Source organism: Cnephaeus nilssonii (assembly GCF_951640355.1).
Source record: "Cnephaeus nilssonii genome assembly, chromosome: 9".
Lineage (NCBI taxonomy): Eukaryota > Metazoa > Chordata > Mammalia > Chiroptera > Vespertilionidae > Cnephaeus > Cnephaeus nilssonii.
Window position 1 is genome coordinate 86586889 of NC_137080.1, and position 14929 is coordinate 86601817.

General features: G+C 55.5%; 1 protein-coding gene across 1 annotated transcript; it reads left to right on the plus strand.

The window, feature by feature from the left end:
• Positions 1-1907: 1907 nt before the first annotated feature.
• On the plus strand, positions 1908-13968 carry TREML2 (triggering receptor expressed on myeloid cells like 2). Its single transcript, XM_079781207.1, has 5 exons — positions 1908-1986; positions 5611-5931; positions 9380-9788; positions 11907-12013; positions 12238-13968. The coding sequence occupies exons 1-5, from the start codon at positions 1929-1931 to the stop codon at positions 12420-12422; spliced, it is 1080 nt and encodes a 359-aa protein (XP_079637333.1). The 5' UTR covers positions 1908-1928; the 3' UTR covers positions 12423-13968.
• Positions 13969-14929: the final 961 nt, after the last annotated feature.

A 14929-nucleotide genomic window follows, 5' to 3' on the forward strand; every position in this document is an offset into this window, starting at 1 on the left:
CCGACTGCAGGCCTGTGAGGTTCCCAGCAGGGATAAATGATCCCTCCCCTGAAGTGTTGACTCTGCTGATGGGAGGAAGGAAGGAAGGAAGGAAGGAGGGAGGGAGGGAGGGAGGGAGGGAGGGAGGGAGGGAGGGAGGGAGGAAGGAAGGAGGGAGGGAGGGAGGGAGGGGGGAGGGAAGGAGGGAGGGAGGGGGGAGGGAGGGAGGGAGGGAGGAAGGAAGGAAGGAAGGAAGGAAGGAAGGAAGGAAGGAAGGAAGGAAGGAAGGAAGGAAGGAAGGAAAACAGCGTGTGTGTTGGGAGGTGAGATAGCCTCCCAGTGGGGATCCAGGGATCGGAGGCTTGGGGCAGAATGTTGAAAGGAAGGGCGGCTGAGGAAAGCATGACAGGTCTCTGGGAGCTGAACGGAGTCTCCTTCCTCTACCCCACGCCTGGCACCACCATGGCACGTAAGACCGTTAGGACAGACAAATGAAGGAATGAACCAAGGAGTAAGTTAAGAGACTAAAAGTTTAGGGTCAGCAAAGATAAGAAATTCCTTGGTTTGGGACTTGGAGGCTCAAACTCAGTTCCAGACTGTGTCTGGCCATGCAAACTGGAGGCTTCTTGCTCTGATCCCATCAAAGCGGAAGGAAGTTGGCACAGGTGAGTGGGGGAGCACGCATCGTCCTGGGCTCACACCCGGAGGAGCAGATGACACAGCGCCTGGCTGTCAGTAGTGTGGCCTTTGATTCTCAGCCCTGGGGACTAGGTGGAGGGCGGGGTCTTGGCCAAATGCTGGGTCATTATAGCTGGAGCTGGGTGGCTGTACCGGTGAGATAGGGTTGAGCCGAGGAAGTGGAGTGGGCTTGCCTGTGTGCTGGCTGGGGCCAGAGCTGGGGGAGAAGGGGCTGGGGGTGTGGCTTCTGGGGAGGCGGTGGGGGAGGGTTGCTTTAGGAGGCCTGCAAGAGGGAGCAGGAGTCTCCTGAGAGCTGGTGGTGAGTAGGCAGGACGGCAGGACAGGTAGAGAGAAGGGTAGGGCCAGGGAGACATGTAGCGAAAAGGAAAGGCAGCTTGTTTGTGTGTTCGTGTTGTGTATGTGAGAGAGTGTGTATATGTGAGTGTGTGTATGTGTGTGAGTGTATGTGTGAGTGAGTGTGTGCATGTGCCCCCACGTGTGAGGGCACAGAGGACCCTCCCTGAACCCAAAGCTTGGGCTCTGAGTTTTAGAATTTTTTTTCCTGTCACTCTAACCGTGACAAAAATAAGACTGCATTTGAGCATGTAGATTATTTGTAAGTGTAAGCGGGACAGTTCTGATCTGACCAGCCAAGAGTCAGAGAGAGAGAGAGAGAGAGAGAGAGGGAGAGAGAGAGAGAACCAGAATGAATGCATCCAGCAGGGATGAATGAATGAATGAATGAATGTGAGTTTATAAGAGCCTCCTTTGAATGTGTGTTTGTGAAAAATGCAATGTCCAAGATGCCTGATGCCTGGCCCTGGCCACATAAGCCCTACCCCTGGGTGTTAGCCCAGAGCATTCCAGGGAAGTCTGTACCTGAGGTTCTAGAAACTTCACACCAGCCTCTGGTCTCAGAATAGGAAGCACGACTATTGGACCAGTTTCCAGGATGGAATCCAGAGAGCGTGAGTCGTCCCTGGGCTGGGGGCCCAGGCTGGGTGGTGCAGCCACAGCTGCCTGAAGTTTCGAGGAAGAGGGGCGGAAACAGCTGCGGCACCGCCCTCCCAGGCTCTGCGGGCTCCTGCGGTCTGCTGGTCACAGCGGTCCCGTGACTTCCTCACTTCCCTAAATGGGCAAGTTCACGTTTAGAAGCCCAGGTTCTCCCCTGGCTGACCCAAGGGGTCCATCCTGCACCTTCCGGGGGCCCTGACCTTGGGCCCCAGGTGTCGGCCCCTCTGGCCTGTGACTGTCCGCAGCTGGATGGAGCCATGGCCCCCACGCTGCTCCTGCTGCTGCTCCTGCTGTGGCTCCAGGGCTGCGTCTCAGGTGAGAAGGTGGGGGCGCCAGGGTGGGGGAACGGCCTTTTGCTGGACCCTCCCACCTGGCTTTTTCTTGCCCAATGACCTTGTATAATATTGTGTGGAGTTGGAGGAGGAGAAGGGGAGGTTGGGTTAGCCTGGTTCCACCCTAATACCTGGCTTCAGGCAAAGCTGCCCCAGGTCTGCTGAGCTCAGACCCGCTCTGCAGGGCTCCCTCGGGACCTCTGACCGGGGACACTCTAGTTCCTCACTCAGAAAGCCGCGCCCCTGCCCTCGGTCAGGAAAGCCTTGTTGGCTGTTACGGGAATCATTGCATCATGCGTGTGTGCTTTGAACTCGTTTTTTCTCAGAATGCTGATGCCACTGCCCCCTGTCCCGAGGGAAAGCAATCCCTGAGGGCTTCCCCACCCACAGGCACCAATGTTCCTTAAGGTGGGCGCTCACCCAATCCTGCCTCCCTCATTGCCATGGCAACCAAGTTACCACTTCCTGCTCAGTTCTGGGAATGGAGGGGGTTGGCAAAACCCACTCATCACCGTCTGTGAGAGGGGTGGAAGGTGGACACGAATGAACCCAGTACCCTGGAGACCCCTTCCAAGGTCACCCCATCCAGGCACCTCCCCCAGGGAGGCCCCCCGTCTGCCAGGGCAGAAGAGTGTCTCCTGTGCTGAACCATCCTGGGGCCCCCAAACCTCCCACCTACCATATAATTGAGTTGGGTCACTGTGTTAATTTGCGTGGGACAAAGTGATGCTCAGAGATGGTGTGTTACCTTACTCCCAGCCTTAACTGCTGTGGCAGCTGGGTTGGAAACTGAGGCAGATGACTTGGGTGCCAGGCCCTTGGTTATCATAGCCCTAGAGAAATCTGGAGCAACTCAAGGAAGCATTCATTGAGCACCTACTGTATTTAAGGCACTGTCCTCGGGCATAGTTCTCATTACCAACCTGATCTGCTCACGTGGTAGAATCAGAGTTTTAACCATGTTTATTTAGACTCCAAATGTGTGCTCTGTTCTGTCCTACTGGGAGTAACTTGTGTATTTGTGCTTGTTTGCAGAAGGCTTTTGGGGTATTAAAGGGCAAGTGCTGAGCTTACAGCAGGCAGAGGGGTGGAGGGACCCGACCCCAGCTTGCTCTCTTTCCTGTCCCCTGACTCGACACATCTGACTTATTCCTATTCCCTCCCCACCGGACCGTGGATCATAAAGACCATGTCTCATCCCTAGGCACAGTGTGCGACATGCTTGCACTCTGGCTTATATTCTAGTGGGAGTTTCTATGCATTATTTATTTATTTATTTATTTATTTTTTACCTGAGAGAGAGAGAGGAAGGGAGAGGGGGAGAGAGAAAAAAACATCAATGAGAGAGAAACATGGATCAATTGCTTCCTGTACATCCCCTACTGGGGATTGAGCCCATAACCCTGGTACCTGCCCTGACCGGGAATCGAACCTGCACCCACTTGTTGCATGGATGATGCGAAACCAACTGAGCCGCACTTTGGGGCATATTTAATCCATGGGTTTTATGTAGCTAGGCTATTTTAAAGTTAAACACCACCTAGAATGAACCAAGACACCTTGCTATTTAAAAGATGTCTATAGCGAACCTATCTATCCTATCTAATAAAAGACTAATATGCAAATTGACCATCACTCCAACACACAAGGTGACTGCCCCCATGTGGTCAAAGATGGCTGCCCCCATGTGGACACAAGATGGCCACAACAAGATGGCCAGCAGGGTAGGGCAGTTGGGAGGGACCAGGTCTACAAGGGAGGGCAGTTGTGGGCAATCAGGCCAGCAGGGGAGGACAGTTGGGAGGGACCAGGCCTGCAAGGGAGGGCAGTTGGGGGCGATCAAGCCTGCAGGGGAGGGCAGTTAGGTGTGACCAGGCCGGCAGAGGAGGGAAGTTGGGGGCGACCAGGCCTGCAGAAAAGGGCAGTTGGGGGGGACCAGGGGAGAGCAGTTAGGGGTGACCAGGCCTGCAGGAGAGGGCAGTTAGGGGTGACCAGGCCTGCAGGGGAGGGCAGTTAGGGGCAATCAGGCTGGCAGAGGATCAGTTAGGCATCAATCAGGCTTGTAGGGGAGTGGTTAGGGGGTGATCAGGCTGGCAGGCAGAAGTGGTTAGGGGCAATATGGAAGGCAAGGAGGCAAGCAGTTGGGAGCCAGCAGTCCTGGATTGTGAGAGGGATGTCCGACTGCCCGTTTAGCACTAGTATATATATAAAAGGCTAATATGCTAAGTGTCCCTCTGACCATCCGTCCGGTCACTATGATATGCACTGACCACTAGGGGGCAGATGCTCAATGCAGGAGCTGCTGTGATGCGCACTGGTCATTTACAAAGAAATGGCACTGCGGGCTTGGTGCCAACAAAGCAACACTCAGCTTCCCCCAAGTGGGACACAGGCCCTGCCATCACCCAGAGGGACAGCTCACCAAATCACAGCCAATGCTGCCGAGACCTCATGGCACAAAATGCGGCCCACAGCCCAGACCAAAAATAGTGTCTGTGGGTGCTGGTTAATGATGTCATGTAGCAACACCCAGCTTCCTCTCCCTAGTGACTAGACTCCTTGGAGTTTCTTCATCCCAGGAACACGACTTGCTTTATAGCCAGGTGCAAACATTTTACACTTTAACCAAATGTCTGTGAAGTGTTTTCATGTGCCTCATCTCATTTGATCCTCACAGAAGTCCTGGAGTAGGTAGATAAGAGACTTGGTAGAATCCTATTTTCTTTTCATTAGCCAGAAAATGGAGATGAAAAAGTTTAGAAACTTGACATGACTGAAAAGAAGTAAAAAATGGTGGAACTTGAAAATGAAGGTTTTCTCACTGCACAGAATGTAGTCAAACACTGCTACAGTTAAACATTTCACCCTTTGTTCTCCCTACGTGACCTACAATAATAATCTGCTTCATGTTGATATTTACTGCTGTGTTGCTGACAATTACCTGAAAGAGAAGTTGGGGGACTTCACTGGGCTGGAAAAAGTTTAGCTAAATCAGAAAGTAGGTCCAATTAAGCAAGTTTATCTATATATGTAAAACTCTTACTGGCACCAATTGCATGTGTGTCTCCATCTGTCATTGTCGATTGTGAATTTGGTTGACACTTCTATTATAGAGAAAGGGCAAATAGAGATATTAAAATATTTCTTATAATTAATCTCTTTTCAATGTGCACAAATTCGTGCACTGGACCTCTAGTTTGTAAAATAAATAACTACTCAATGTTTTCACAACTTAAGGTTGGATCTTCTTTCTACTTAAGTTATTGTGCTCTGGAATGTCATAACCTGATGACTTGTGCTTGCATCTGCGTGTCTCTTATTGAGGACATGTCCTGGGTCTTTCCCACAAGACTCTGGACATGGGGCTTGCCATGTTTCCCTCAGACTGGAAAATACCATGAAGAAGGGGCTGTGTCTGATGGGGGCTCCCTGAAGGCAGGGCCTGCATCTGCCCCCTCAGACTGGGAAGCTCCCTCAGGGAAGGGCTGCTTCTCCCTGGGACCATGAGTCCCACATCGGCAGGGCAACACCCACCTCCTCTCCCTCCAAGTTTCATGATGCCCCCCGCCCCCCACTGGGCCTTGCTCAACACTCCATGTCTCCCCAGGTGTCCCCGCTGAGAGCGTGTATTCCAAAGTGCATCACTTTGAAGGGGAGACTCTGTCTGTGCAGTGCTCCTACAAGAACCGCAAGAAACATGTGGAGGGCAAGGTTTGGTGCAAAATCAGGAGGAAGAAGTGTGAGCCTGGGTTTACCCGGGTCTGGGCGCCAGGACCACGCTACCTGCTACAGGACGATGCCCAGGCCAAGGTGGTCAACATCACCATGGTGGCCCTCAGGCGCCAGGACTCGGGCCGGTACTGGTGCATGCGCAACAGCTCCGGGACCCTCTACCCTCTGATGGGCTTCCAGCTGGAAGTGTCTCCAGGTGAGCAGGCCTGCTGGGGCACCAGGAGGGTGGGGGTGTCCCCCTTGCTCTGCCCTGCACTAACATCGGATGTACCAAGAATAATAATCCATCAATGATTCTCACATCATTGATGTTTCTACCTCTTGTGAGAGCTGCACTGTAGGGCTCTCACAGTTCTTCACACATCTTCATGAACATTATTGTCACCATTTTATAGACAAAGAAAATGAGATCTAAAAACTCCTCTGTGGCTCTGACCTTGTCTAAGACAACAGAGCCAGCTAGTGGCAGAGATTCGAACTCAGGACTCTCTGTGCTTTGTTTTCTTCAGTTTAGTGTATATTCATTGAGTCCTAATTATATGCTGGCCACTATTCTAGTCTCTGAGTATACAATGGTGAGCAAAAACAGACACAACTCGCTCAGCAGGCATGGCTCAATGGTTGAGTATCAACCTATGAACCAGGAGATCACTGTGCGATTCCCGGTCAGGGCACATGCCCATTTTTTGGACTCAGTCTCCAATAGGGGGCATGCAGGAGGCAGGCGATCAATGATTCTCACATCATTGATGTTTCTACCTCTCTCTTCCTTTCCCTTCCTCTCTGAAATCAATAAAAAAAAATATGTTTAAAAATTCTGCCCTGTGGGAGATGACAGGCAATAGTATATCATCAGACAACAATTGCAGATAACAATAGATGCTCTTAAGAAAATAAAAGAATGTGATAAACCAGAAAGTAACTCAGTGGTGGGGGGAGCTGCTGAAGTCCCAGCCTTGACCTCCTGGAGCAGATGAGAACAAGCAGAGCCCTAAATGATGAGAGCTTTCTAACTCTGTTGAAATGGGGGTGCTCCGAAGGTCTTTCCTTGGGGGGGGGGGCAGTGCATGTGCAAAGGCCCCAAGGTGAGAAGGAGTGAGGGCTGTATAAGGCAGGCCTGCCTTACAGGCAGGTCCATATTGAGTGTGGGGCAGAATGATAGGAGATGAGGTTGGAGAGTCAAACAGAAGCCCTGAAGTCCATGATGAAGGAGTTTGAGTTTTATTCTAAGTATAATGGCTACTGGAGAGCTTAGCGGGGTGTGCTGTGTGTGTCTTTAAGACAATACTGGCTGCTGTGTGGAGGAGGGACTGTGGAGGGTAAGAGCATGTGGGTGTCCTGGCTGGAAATGACAGTGTCTTGGAGTAGGATGTGGTCCCTGGAGATGGAAAAAAGAGGGGCTCAAATCGACGATGGTCAGACTCCTGCCCACCCTGTACGTTTTTTGAGGCAAGACAGGATTTGCTCATGTGGGAGGTGAGCAAAAGTGAAAAATCAAGGATGACTCCAAGGTGTTCCATTTCCTCAGCAAGGTGGACGGCGGGACTGTGCACTGGGTAAGGGAGCTAGTTTAGAGGAGAAAAGTGAAGAGCTCTATTGTGTCCCATGACCATTAAGATACCTCCCGGAACCTCACATGGAGGAATGAAGCAGGCAGGTGACGTATCCGCCTGAAGCTCAGATGAGAGGCTGGGAAGTGTCTCTGTAAAGACAGTTTAAAGTCAAGGGGATTAGAGAAATCTATAGAGACAGAAAGTAGGTTGGTGGATGCTTAGGGCTGATAATGGCTACAGGGTGAGGGGTTTCTTTTTGAGATGATGAAACTTCTAAAATTGCCTGTGGTTATACCAAAAATATAACCACATGCATGACTGTGAGTATACTAAAAATCATGGAAATTGACACTAAGTGGAATTGTTACATGAGATGTAAATTATATCTCAATAAAGTTCTTAGAAACCCAAGGAGCTATAAAAGCTCTCCCTTGAGTGTAGAAAACGAAGAAGGTGGGCCAAGAACCTAGTGCCACGGTCCTCCCACGTTTGTACACAGGAGAGGGTGAGGGGCCAGTGAAAGAGCCTGAAAAAGTAGCCAATGATGATGGGATTCATTACCCACCCATCGCTGGTCCCTGACCCACCTGCATCCCCATCTTCTGTTGGCTCTGAACTAGGGACCCTACTGTCTCTCAGGTGTGGAGCCCCATCTCACTCCTCCTCTCTCTAGTTCCGACTTAGTCCCAGGGAAGTAGCTGAAACCAGTTTACTGAAGTCTCAATTTATAGGGATACAAGCACGAAATTGTTTTGTTTTTCTCAGCATATCCCTCCCACCCCCACCATTGTACTATGTCAAATCTCAACTTGCATCTCTTAATGACAATTTCAGGAGATTCCAGCTATGCATTTCTTTTCAGTCATTAGCAAATAAAAAATCCTCAGCCCAATTAAAACCAGAATCTTCTAGCAATATATGCACTCTTCTACTCCCCTTGAAGACAGGTTTCATGGGCCAGGGCACCTGAAATGGGGGAAGTCTAAGTCTTTCTCCTTCCTCTCTGGAGGTGGGGAAGGGGGGTTCCTCTTAGTCACCTTTTCCTTGTCTTCCCCCTGCCAACTCCTTGGGGCAGGAACGAAGGCTGTGACTTCACTGACCCTGTTAGTGTTGGATGCCACTCCTTTTCTGCCCAGCCTTTGAGAGCCTCTATGAAGTGAGTGTCCACATGCTGGCTCTCCCAGGGCACCTCCCTGTGAGTTCTTTGTAGGGTCCTTTGAGGGTCTGCCCACTGCTGAGCAGGATGATGTGGGAGAGCTGGCTCCAGGTCAGCCCCTCCTCTATGCCCACCCTCACCAATGCCGCTTGCTCTGGGTTCCCTTGCCCAGAAAAAAGGGCATCTTCTGTGCTGACCGCCTGGCCCTCAGGAACGCATCCTTGTCAGGCACAACTGTGGGATGCCGCAGCCCTCTCTGTCCCCTGCAGCCCTCTCTGTCCCCTGCCATCTCTCTCCAAGTTTCTTGTTCCCTGCAGAGGAAGACCCAACACTGCCCCCTAGAATTGCACTCCAGCATTACAAGTCCCTTCTCCCCCACCGTCCAAATGCCAACCTTCCTCTAGAAAATGGGCAGGGAAGGGACTGGGTTGGTGGGTGAGGGTAGCATGACTGATGTCCTTAGAAAGCCCCCAAGGGAGGTGTCCGACCCGCTGCTTGCATCATCCTTTGGAATCTAGGCCCCCGATGCTTCCTTGTCCTCACCTCTGGATCCCATCACCAATGATGGAGCAGCTGGACAGACCCTGTCCAGCGTCACAGCAGAGGAATCTCTTCGACCCGCAGAAATGAGGAGGGTCTAGAAGTGACAAGAGAGAGGGGTGTGGGGAGAGGCGAGTCCTCTGGGCCCCAGAGGCCTGGCGGGGAGGCTGAAGAGACTAAAAGTCTCTTCCTTCTTTACTGGGCCTACTTCCTCCTCACATCACCCTCCGAGGAAACACACCTGGTCACTCAGCAGAGCAGATCCTAGGCCCCAGGTCAGGAGGGGAGACAGGACAGGCCCCACCCCGGCATCCAGGCAGCCATCTGGGCTGAGGGATCTGCTCGCAGCACCCAGCCCCTAACTCCTCTAACGTTCCTCCCTGTCTGGTCTTCAGTCCCCACAGCCGAGAGAAACACGCCTCTCACACAGCTGGCCGGCATCCTCAAGAGTGGAGTTGTCCTCACAACGGGCCACGCCCCCACCTCGGGCCCGGGGGCCCCCTTCACCACCAGCGTCAGGATGCTCACGCCCGGAGTCCTCACCTTGACCAGACTCTTGCCTTCTACTGCCTCGGGGACCATCAGGCTGAGCTCCATGACAGGCTACAGCTTCACCAGCCCCTCCACCCCGGGGCCCACAAGGAGCAAGGCCCAGACGGTGACTGCGTCTCCCAGCAATGCCAGAGCCTCCTCGGCGGCCCCTGCATCTATCTCCACCAAGGCCGGGCCACTGAGCCCCACATCGCCCACCATGAGAATGTGCCACACCAGCAGATCGCTCCTCAACAAATTATCCCCCATCAGGTACCCGTGGGCCAGGGGGTTGAGTGACATGCTACCAGGCATGGCAACAGTTCTTGGTGCCTGAACAGAACTCACGGTGCACATGTCACAGCCGACCTCCACTCCTTGCTGAAGTTCGGGCTGGCTTGTTGAATGGGAGGAGGGAGGCTGGGAGCTGATAGGGAGAAGTGACAACCAGGACGTAAAGCACGGCAGTGGGAAATGAGGGCAGGGGAGGGGTCAGCACGAGGCTCTGTGGATGCAGACGGTGGGGACAGGGCAAGGAGGTGGCTCGGGGAGTGGGAAATGGGGATGGTTTAATTTGGGTTCCCCGGAAGCAGACTCTGAGACCAGGACATGGGAGAGCAGGGGGAAGTGAGACGGAGGGGAAGGCGGCTGCAGAGTGCTGAGCCAGGGCGGCCTCTGTGGGCAGCGGAGCTCGGTCCCACCGGGGACTCTGGGCGCCAGGGTCCAGCAGCCGCCTGGGGCGCCAGGGAGCTGGCGTGTTTATATTCCCGCTCCTGTTGGCCATCGGCAGAGGGCTGCCGGCCATGTGTGGCATGAAGGGCGCCAGTGGCAAGAGAAAATCCTCCAGCTAAAAACAAAAAAAGTAAATGGAGGTGCTGCGGGCGGGTGCACATGGAAGTGACATGGCCAGGAATACAGGCCGGGCAGCTCCGGCCTCTGACACAGAGGATGGGGGAGGGACCAGCACCCCTGTTACTATGAGGAGAGTAAGAACCCTGGTCTCTTCTGTCACCAGTGGGCTCTCTTGGAGTCCTGCCCTCAACCATGAGCAGATTGGGGGGGAAATGGAGGAGGAGTGCTAAAGTGGAGAGATGCTCCCCTCCACCTGGGACGTCCTCCCCTGAACCCCCCCCCCCCGCCCCTATGCCTCACTGCCTTCTCCTGCAGCTGGGTCCCCACGGAAGAGAGGCCATCACTTCCCGCGGGCTGTCAGGGTTCCCCTCTCCTGGCTCCTCTTGTGTGTTTGTGTGTGTGGTGTGTGTGAATGTGTGTGTGTGTATGCATGTGTGTGTGAGGTGTGTGTATGTGTGTGTAGTGTATGGTGTGTGTGGTGTGTGTGTGTGGTGTGTGTGGTGTATGGTGTGTGTGGTGTGTGTGTGGTGTATGGTGTGTGTGGTGTATGGTGTATGTGGTGTGTGTGTGGTGTGTGTGTGTGTGTGTGAGGTGTGTGTGTGTGGTGTGTGTGTGGTGTACGGTGTATGTGGTGTGTGTGTGGTGTGTGTGTGTGTGTGAGGTGTGTGTGTGTATATGTGTGTGTGTGGTGTGTGGTGTGTGTGTGTGGTGTGTGTGTGGTGTATGGTGTGTGTGGTGTGTGTGTGTGGTGTGTGTATGGTGTATGGTGTGTGTGGTGTGTGTGTGTGGTGTGTGTGTGAGGTGTGTGTGTGTATATGTATGTGTGTGTATGTGTGTGTGTGTTGTGTGTGTGTGCTGTGTGTGGTGTGTGTGGTGTGTGTGTGGTGTGTGTGTGTACGTGTGTGTGTGTGGTGTGTGTGTGGTGTATGGTGTGTCTGGTGTGTGTGTGTGGTGTGTGTGTGTAGTGTATGGTGTGTGTGGTGTGTGTGTGTGCTGTGTGTGTGGTGTATGGTGTATGTGGTGTGTGTGTGGTGTGTGTGTGTGGTGTGTGTGTGGTGTATGGTGTATGTGGTGTGTGTGTGGTGTGTGTGTGTGCTGTGTGTGTGGTGTATGGTGTATGTGGTGTGTGTGTGGTGTGTGTGTGTGGTGTGTGTGTGGTGTATGGTGTGTGTGGTGTGTGTGTGTAGTGTATGGTGTGTGTGGTGTGTGTGTGTGTGTATGTGTGTGTGGTGTATGGTGTATGTGGTGTGTGTGGTGTGTGTGTGTGTGTATGTGTGTGTGTGGTGTGTGGTGTGTGTGGTGTGTGTGGTGTGTGTGTGTGGGGGTATGGTGTATGTGTGTGTGGTGTGTGTGGGGGGGGGTATGGTGTGTGTGTGTGTGTGTGGGGTGTGTGGGGGGTGTGTGTGTGGTGTGTATGTGTGTGTGGTGTGTGTGGTATGTGTGTGTGTGTGTGTGTGTGGTGTGTAAAGATGTGGCTGGGGGCTGAGGGAGGGGGTGGGGGACCTGGTGCTCACGTCCCGCTCCCTCCCGTCTCCTCAGGCCCCGGGATGCTAACCCCACTGTGCTGGCGGGCGTGCTGTCCTTGCTCTCGGTGCCTGTGATGATGATCGCGGTCTATGGCTTCTGGAAGAAGAGACACGTAGGCAGTGAGTAGAGCCCCTCCTCCCGGCCTCCTGAGGGCGGTGGGTCCCCAGGTGGTGCGTCCTCACCTGAGTGACAGGAGGGCTGCAAGGCCCCAGGTGAGGGAGGAGGGTGGGCAGGCGGGGACAGCGCAGCATCCCCGCTGGCTGACCTGGCGGCAGCGGGGGCAGGGCCAGGAGAGGGGGGTCCAGCCCAGGAGCCCGCCCCTCACCCCTCTCCGTCCTCACAGGCTACAGCATTTGCAGGAGCCCTGCCAGGCCCTGGAGGGTCCCACCTGGAAGGCCGGAGCCTCCGTGGAAGCCGGCGTGGTTTAAGGCCACTTACGGAGTGGGGGAGCTTTTCCCCGAGGGACCCCAGGAGGTCACAGAAGTGAAGATGGGGACCTGTCTGGACTGGAGCCAGGTTGGGGGGTGAGGACTTGTGCACGGATGGGCTCAGGCCTCCCTAACCCGGGCTGCACCTCACCCGCCCAGTCCCGGCTGCCAGGAGCCTGGGGAGGGGCCCGCGGAGCGTACCTCACTGGAAGCCCGGGAAGCCCCTGGGGGAATCTACTCAGGGCCCGGCCCAGCTGCCTGGTGCTGTTTACCAACAGAGCCTCGGCTCCCACGGCCTCTGGACCCTGCCATCCAGCGGAGGGGAGCGGGCGGGGTGGCCAGCTGCCCTCTCCCCAACAGGACCCTGTGTCCTCAGCTGCCCTCTGCTCCCCTCCAGCTTCCCCGTGAACTTGGGGAAGAAAGTCCCAGAGGCAGCAGGGTCCAGCGGCCCGCCCTGGAGGAGGAGGAGAAAGTGACTAAGAGCTGGAGGTACCAGGGGCATGTCCAGCCCAGCCCTGCGGCCATGTACCCTCCGACCGACCTCCGATGTGCCCTGGCCAGGCTGCTTGTCCCTCAGGTCCTGGGAACCAGCAGAATCCACCCTCTCACTGCTGCCACCTGCCGGCCAGCCCCTCCTGGGACAGCTGTAACCAGCAGCCCCTCAGCGGCAGGACCAGCCTGACCCCAGACTGGGGTGCAGAGGCTGAACTCAGGACTGTCTCCCCCAGTCCCCACCTGGGCTCCAGGTCTGGAGGGTCCCCTGAAGGGAGGGCCACAGCTCAGGGAAGGGGATTTCCACCCCCCACACCCTCCCTCCCAGGGTGTCCTCCCCTGGGGAGAGAGGAGCCACTGTGACACAGGGAGACAGCTCAGGGCTCCCACAGCCCAGGACTGGGGTGGGGGTGGGCGGGGCCAATGGGGCAGATGCAGCCCAGGAGCCTGGCCCAGAGGCCTGCCATGGCTGCCCCGACTCACAGGCTCCTGGCTCAGGCCTGGCCCCTCCTGCAGGGAAGACTGGACAATCCTGGATGCATTTGTCCCCTGAAGAGGGTTCTGCAGCCTGGACTGACTGGAGAAACACGTGGGTCTAGATGTGGCATCTCTACTCGGCCCTGGGACAGGGACCTCCCAGGCGGGAGAGCAAATGTCATGGTCAGGAGACCCACACAGCCAGGGCCTTAGTGGGGCCACTCCAAGATGGATATGGGGAGAGAAGGGAACTGGGGGTAATCCTATGGGACCATTGGGAGGAGGCACCTCTTCCCTGTGTCCTGGAGAGGGCGCCAGAGGGAGACTCAACTGGAACTGGCTGGCCTGGTGCACACACACACACACACACACACACACACACACACACACACTGACATCTGTCCTCCCCACAGGAAGGTGTGGCTACTACCTGCTATAAAACTTGGAGGGAGTTTAAGTCACGTGGGGAAAACGGGTCCCCAGGAGCCCACCTCCATGGAGGCCTGACAGCAGCCGGACTGCCCTGTCTCCTTGGAGAGCAGGCTGTCCCGTGGAGCGTGCACAGGGCTCAGGACCGGGACCAGGGACCAGGGTCGCCACCTGTCCAGGGTGACCCTGCGCATGTCACTAACCCTCCCGGGCCTCAGTTTTCCTCTCCTGTGAAAGGGGACACTCATTCCTACCTCAAGACTTTTCAGAATAAAACGAAAGAACGTGAACTTTATGCAACTGAGCACGTGCGCTGTGGTTGCTGGTCCTCAAGTTCGTTTCAAGTTTAATATTGTGTGTCATCTTCTATGTTTTTAAAGACTTCTGGACCCCATTTCTCTGTTTTGTCCTTGGTTGTAAGGGGAAAGGGAAGGTGGGGGGAGGGGGGGACATGGTCCCTAGGTGGCAGGTGCAGGACCCAGGCAGAGGCCAGGCTGTGCCCTGGTGTCAGGCAGGGTGGCCACCGTCCCTGCTTGCCCAGGATCAGGGGCCCCAGGGCCAGGCAGACCCGTGCACGCTGCCCATCCGTAGAGCCCGCTCCCACATGACCCTTGGCAAGGAAGGACACAGCACCTAGAGGCGGTGCACACCCGGCCCCAGCTCCCCAGCTGCCAGGCCTCTGGGACACCCTCCCCCGAATCCCAGCATCTCACTTCCGTCTTCCTCTCCCCCCTGTCCCTGAGCTCCAGGGGACCAGGTCCCAGCAGACCCAGGCAGGGGTGCAGGCAGGGGCGGGTGTCAGGCAGCCCGAGGCCGCGGCTGCCTCAGGCGGTGAGAACCGAGCTTCCCGAGCATTGGGATGAGACGGCGTACCCTGCCGAGGGTGGCCTGTGGTGGCTGGGGGAAGGATGGACGAGGAGGCCCCAGCACCCCTGGCACGTTGGGAGGTTTGAGGAGCCGGCAGGTGGGCCTGCCACCTGCCACTGTGAGGCTGGCCAGCGGCCCGAGGCTACCGGCTCTTGCAAATGCTGCACACGGTGGCCTCGCTGCGGGCCAGGCAGTCGGTGGCCGTTCAGCCGGCCTCCCCCTCCTCCTGCAGGGCTGAGGGACTCACCCCAGTGCTGGGAGCAGTGAGGGTGGAAGGCCCTCCGCAGGTGACCCCTCCCAGGGCAGCCCACGCTCCTTAGGCAGGGGACTAAGGTCCCGGGG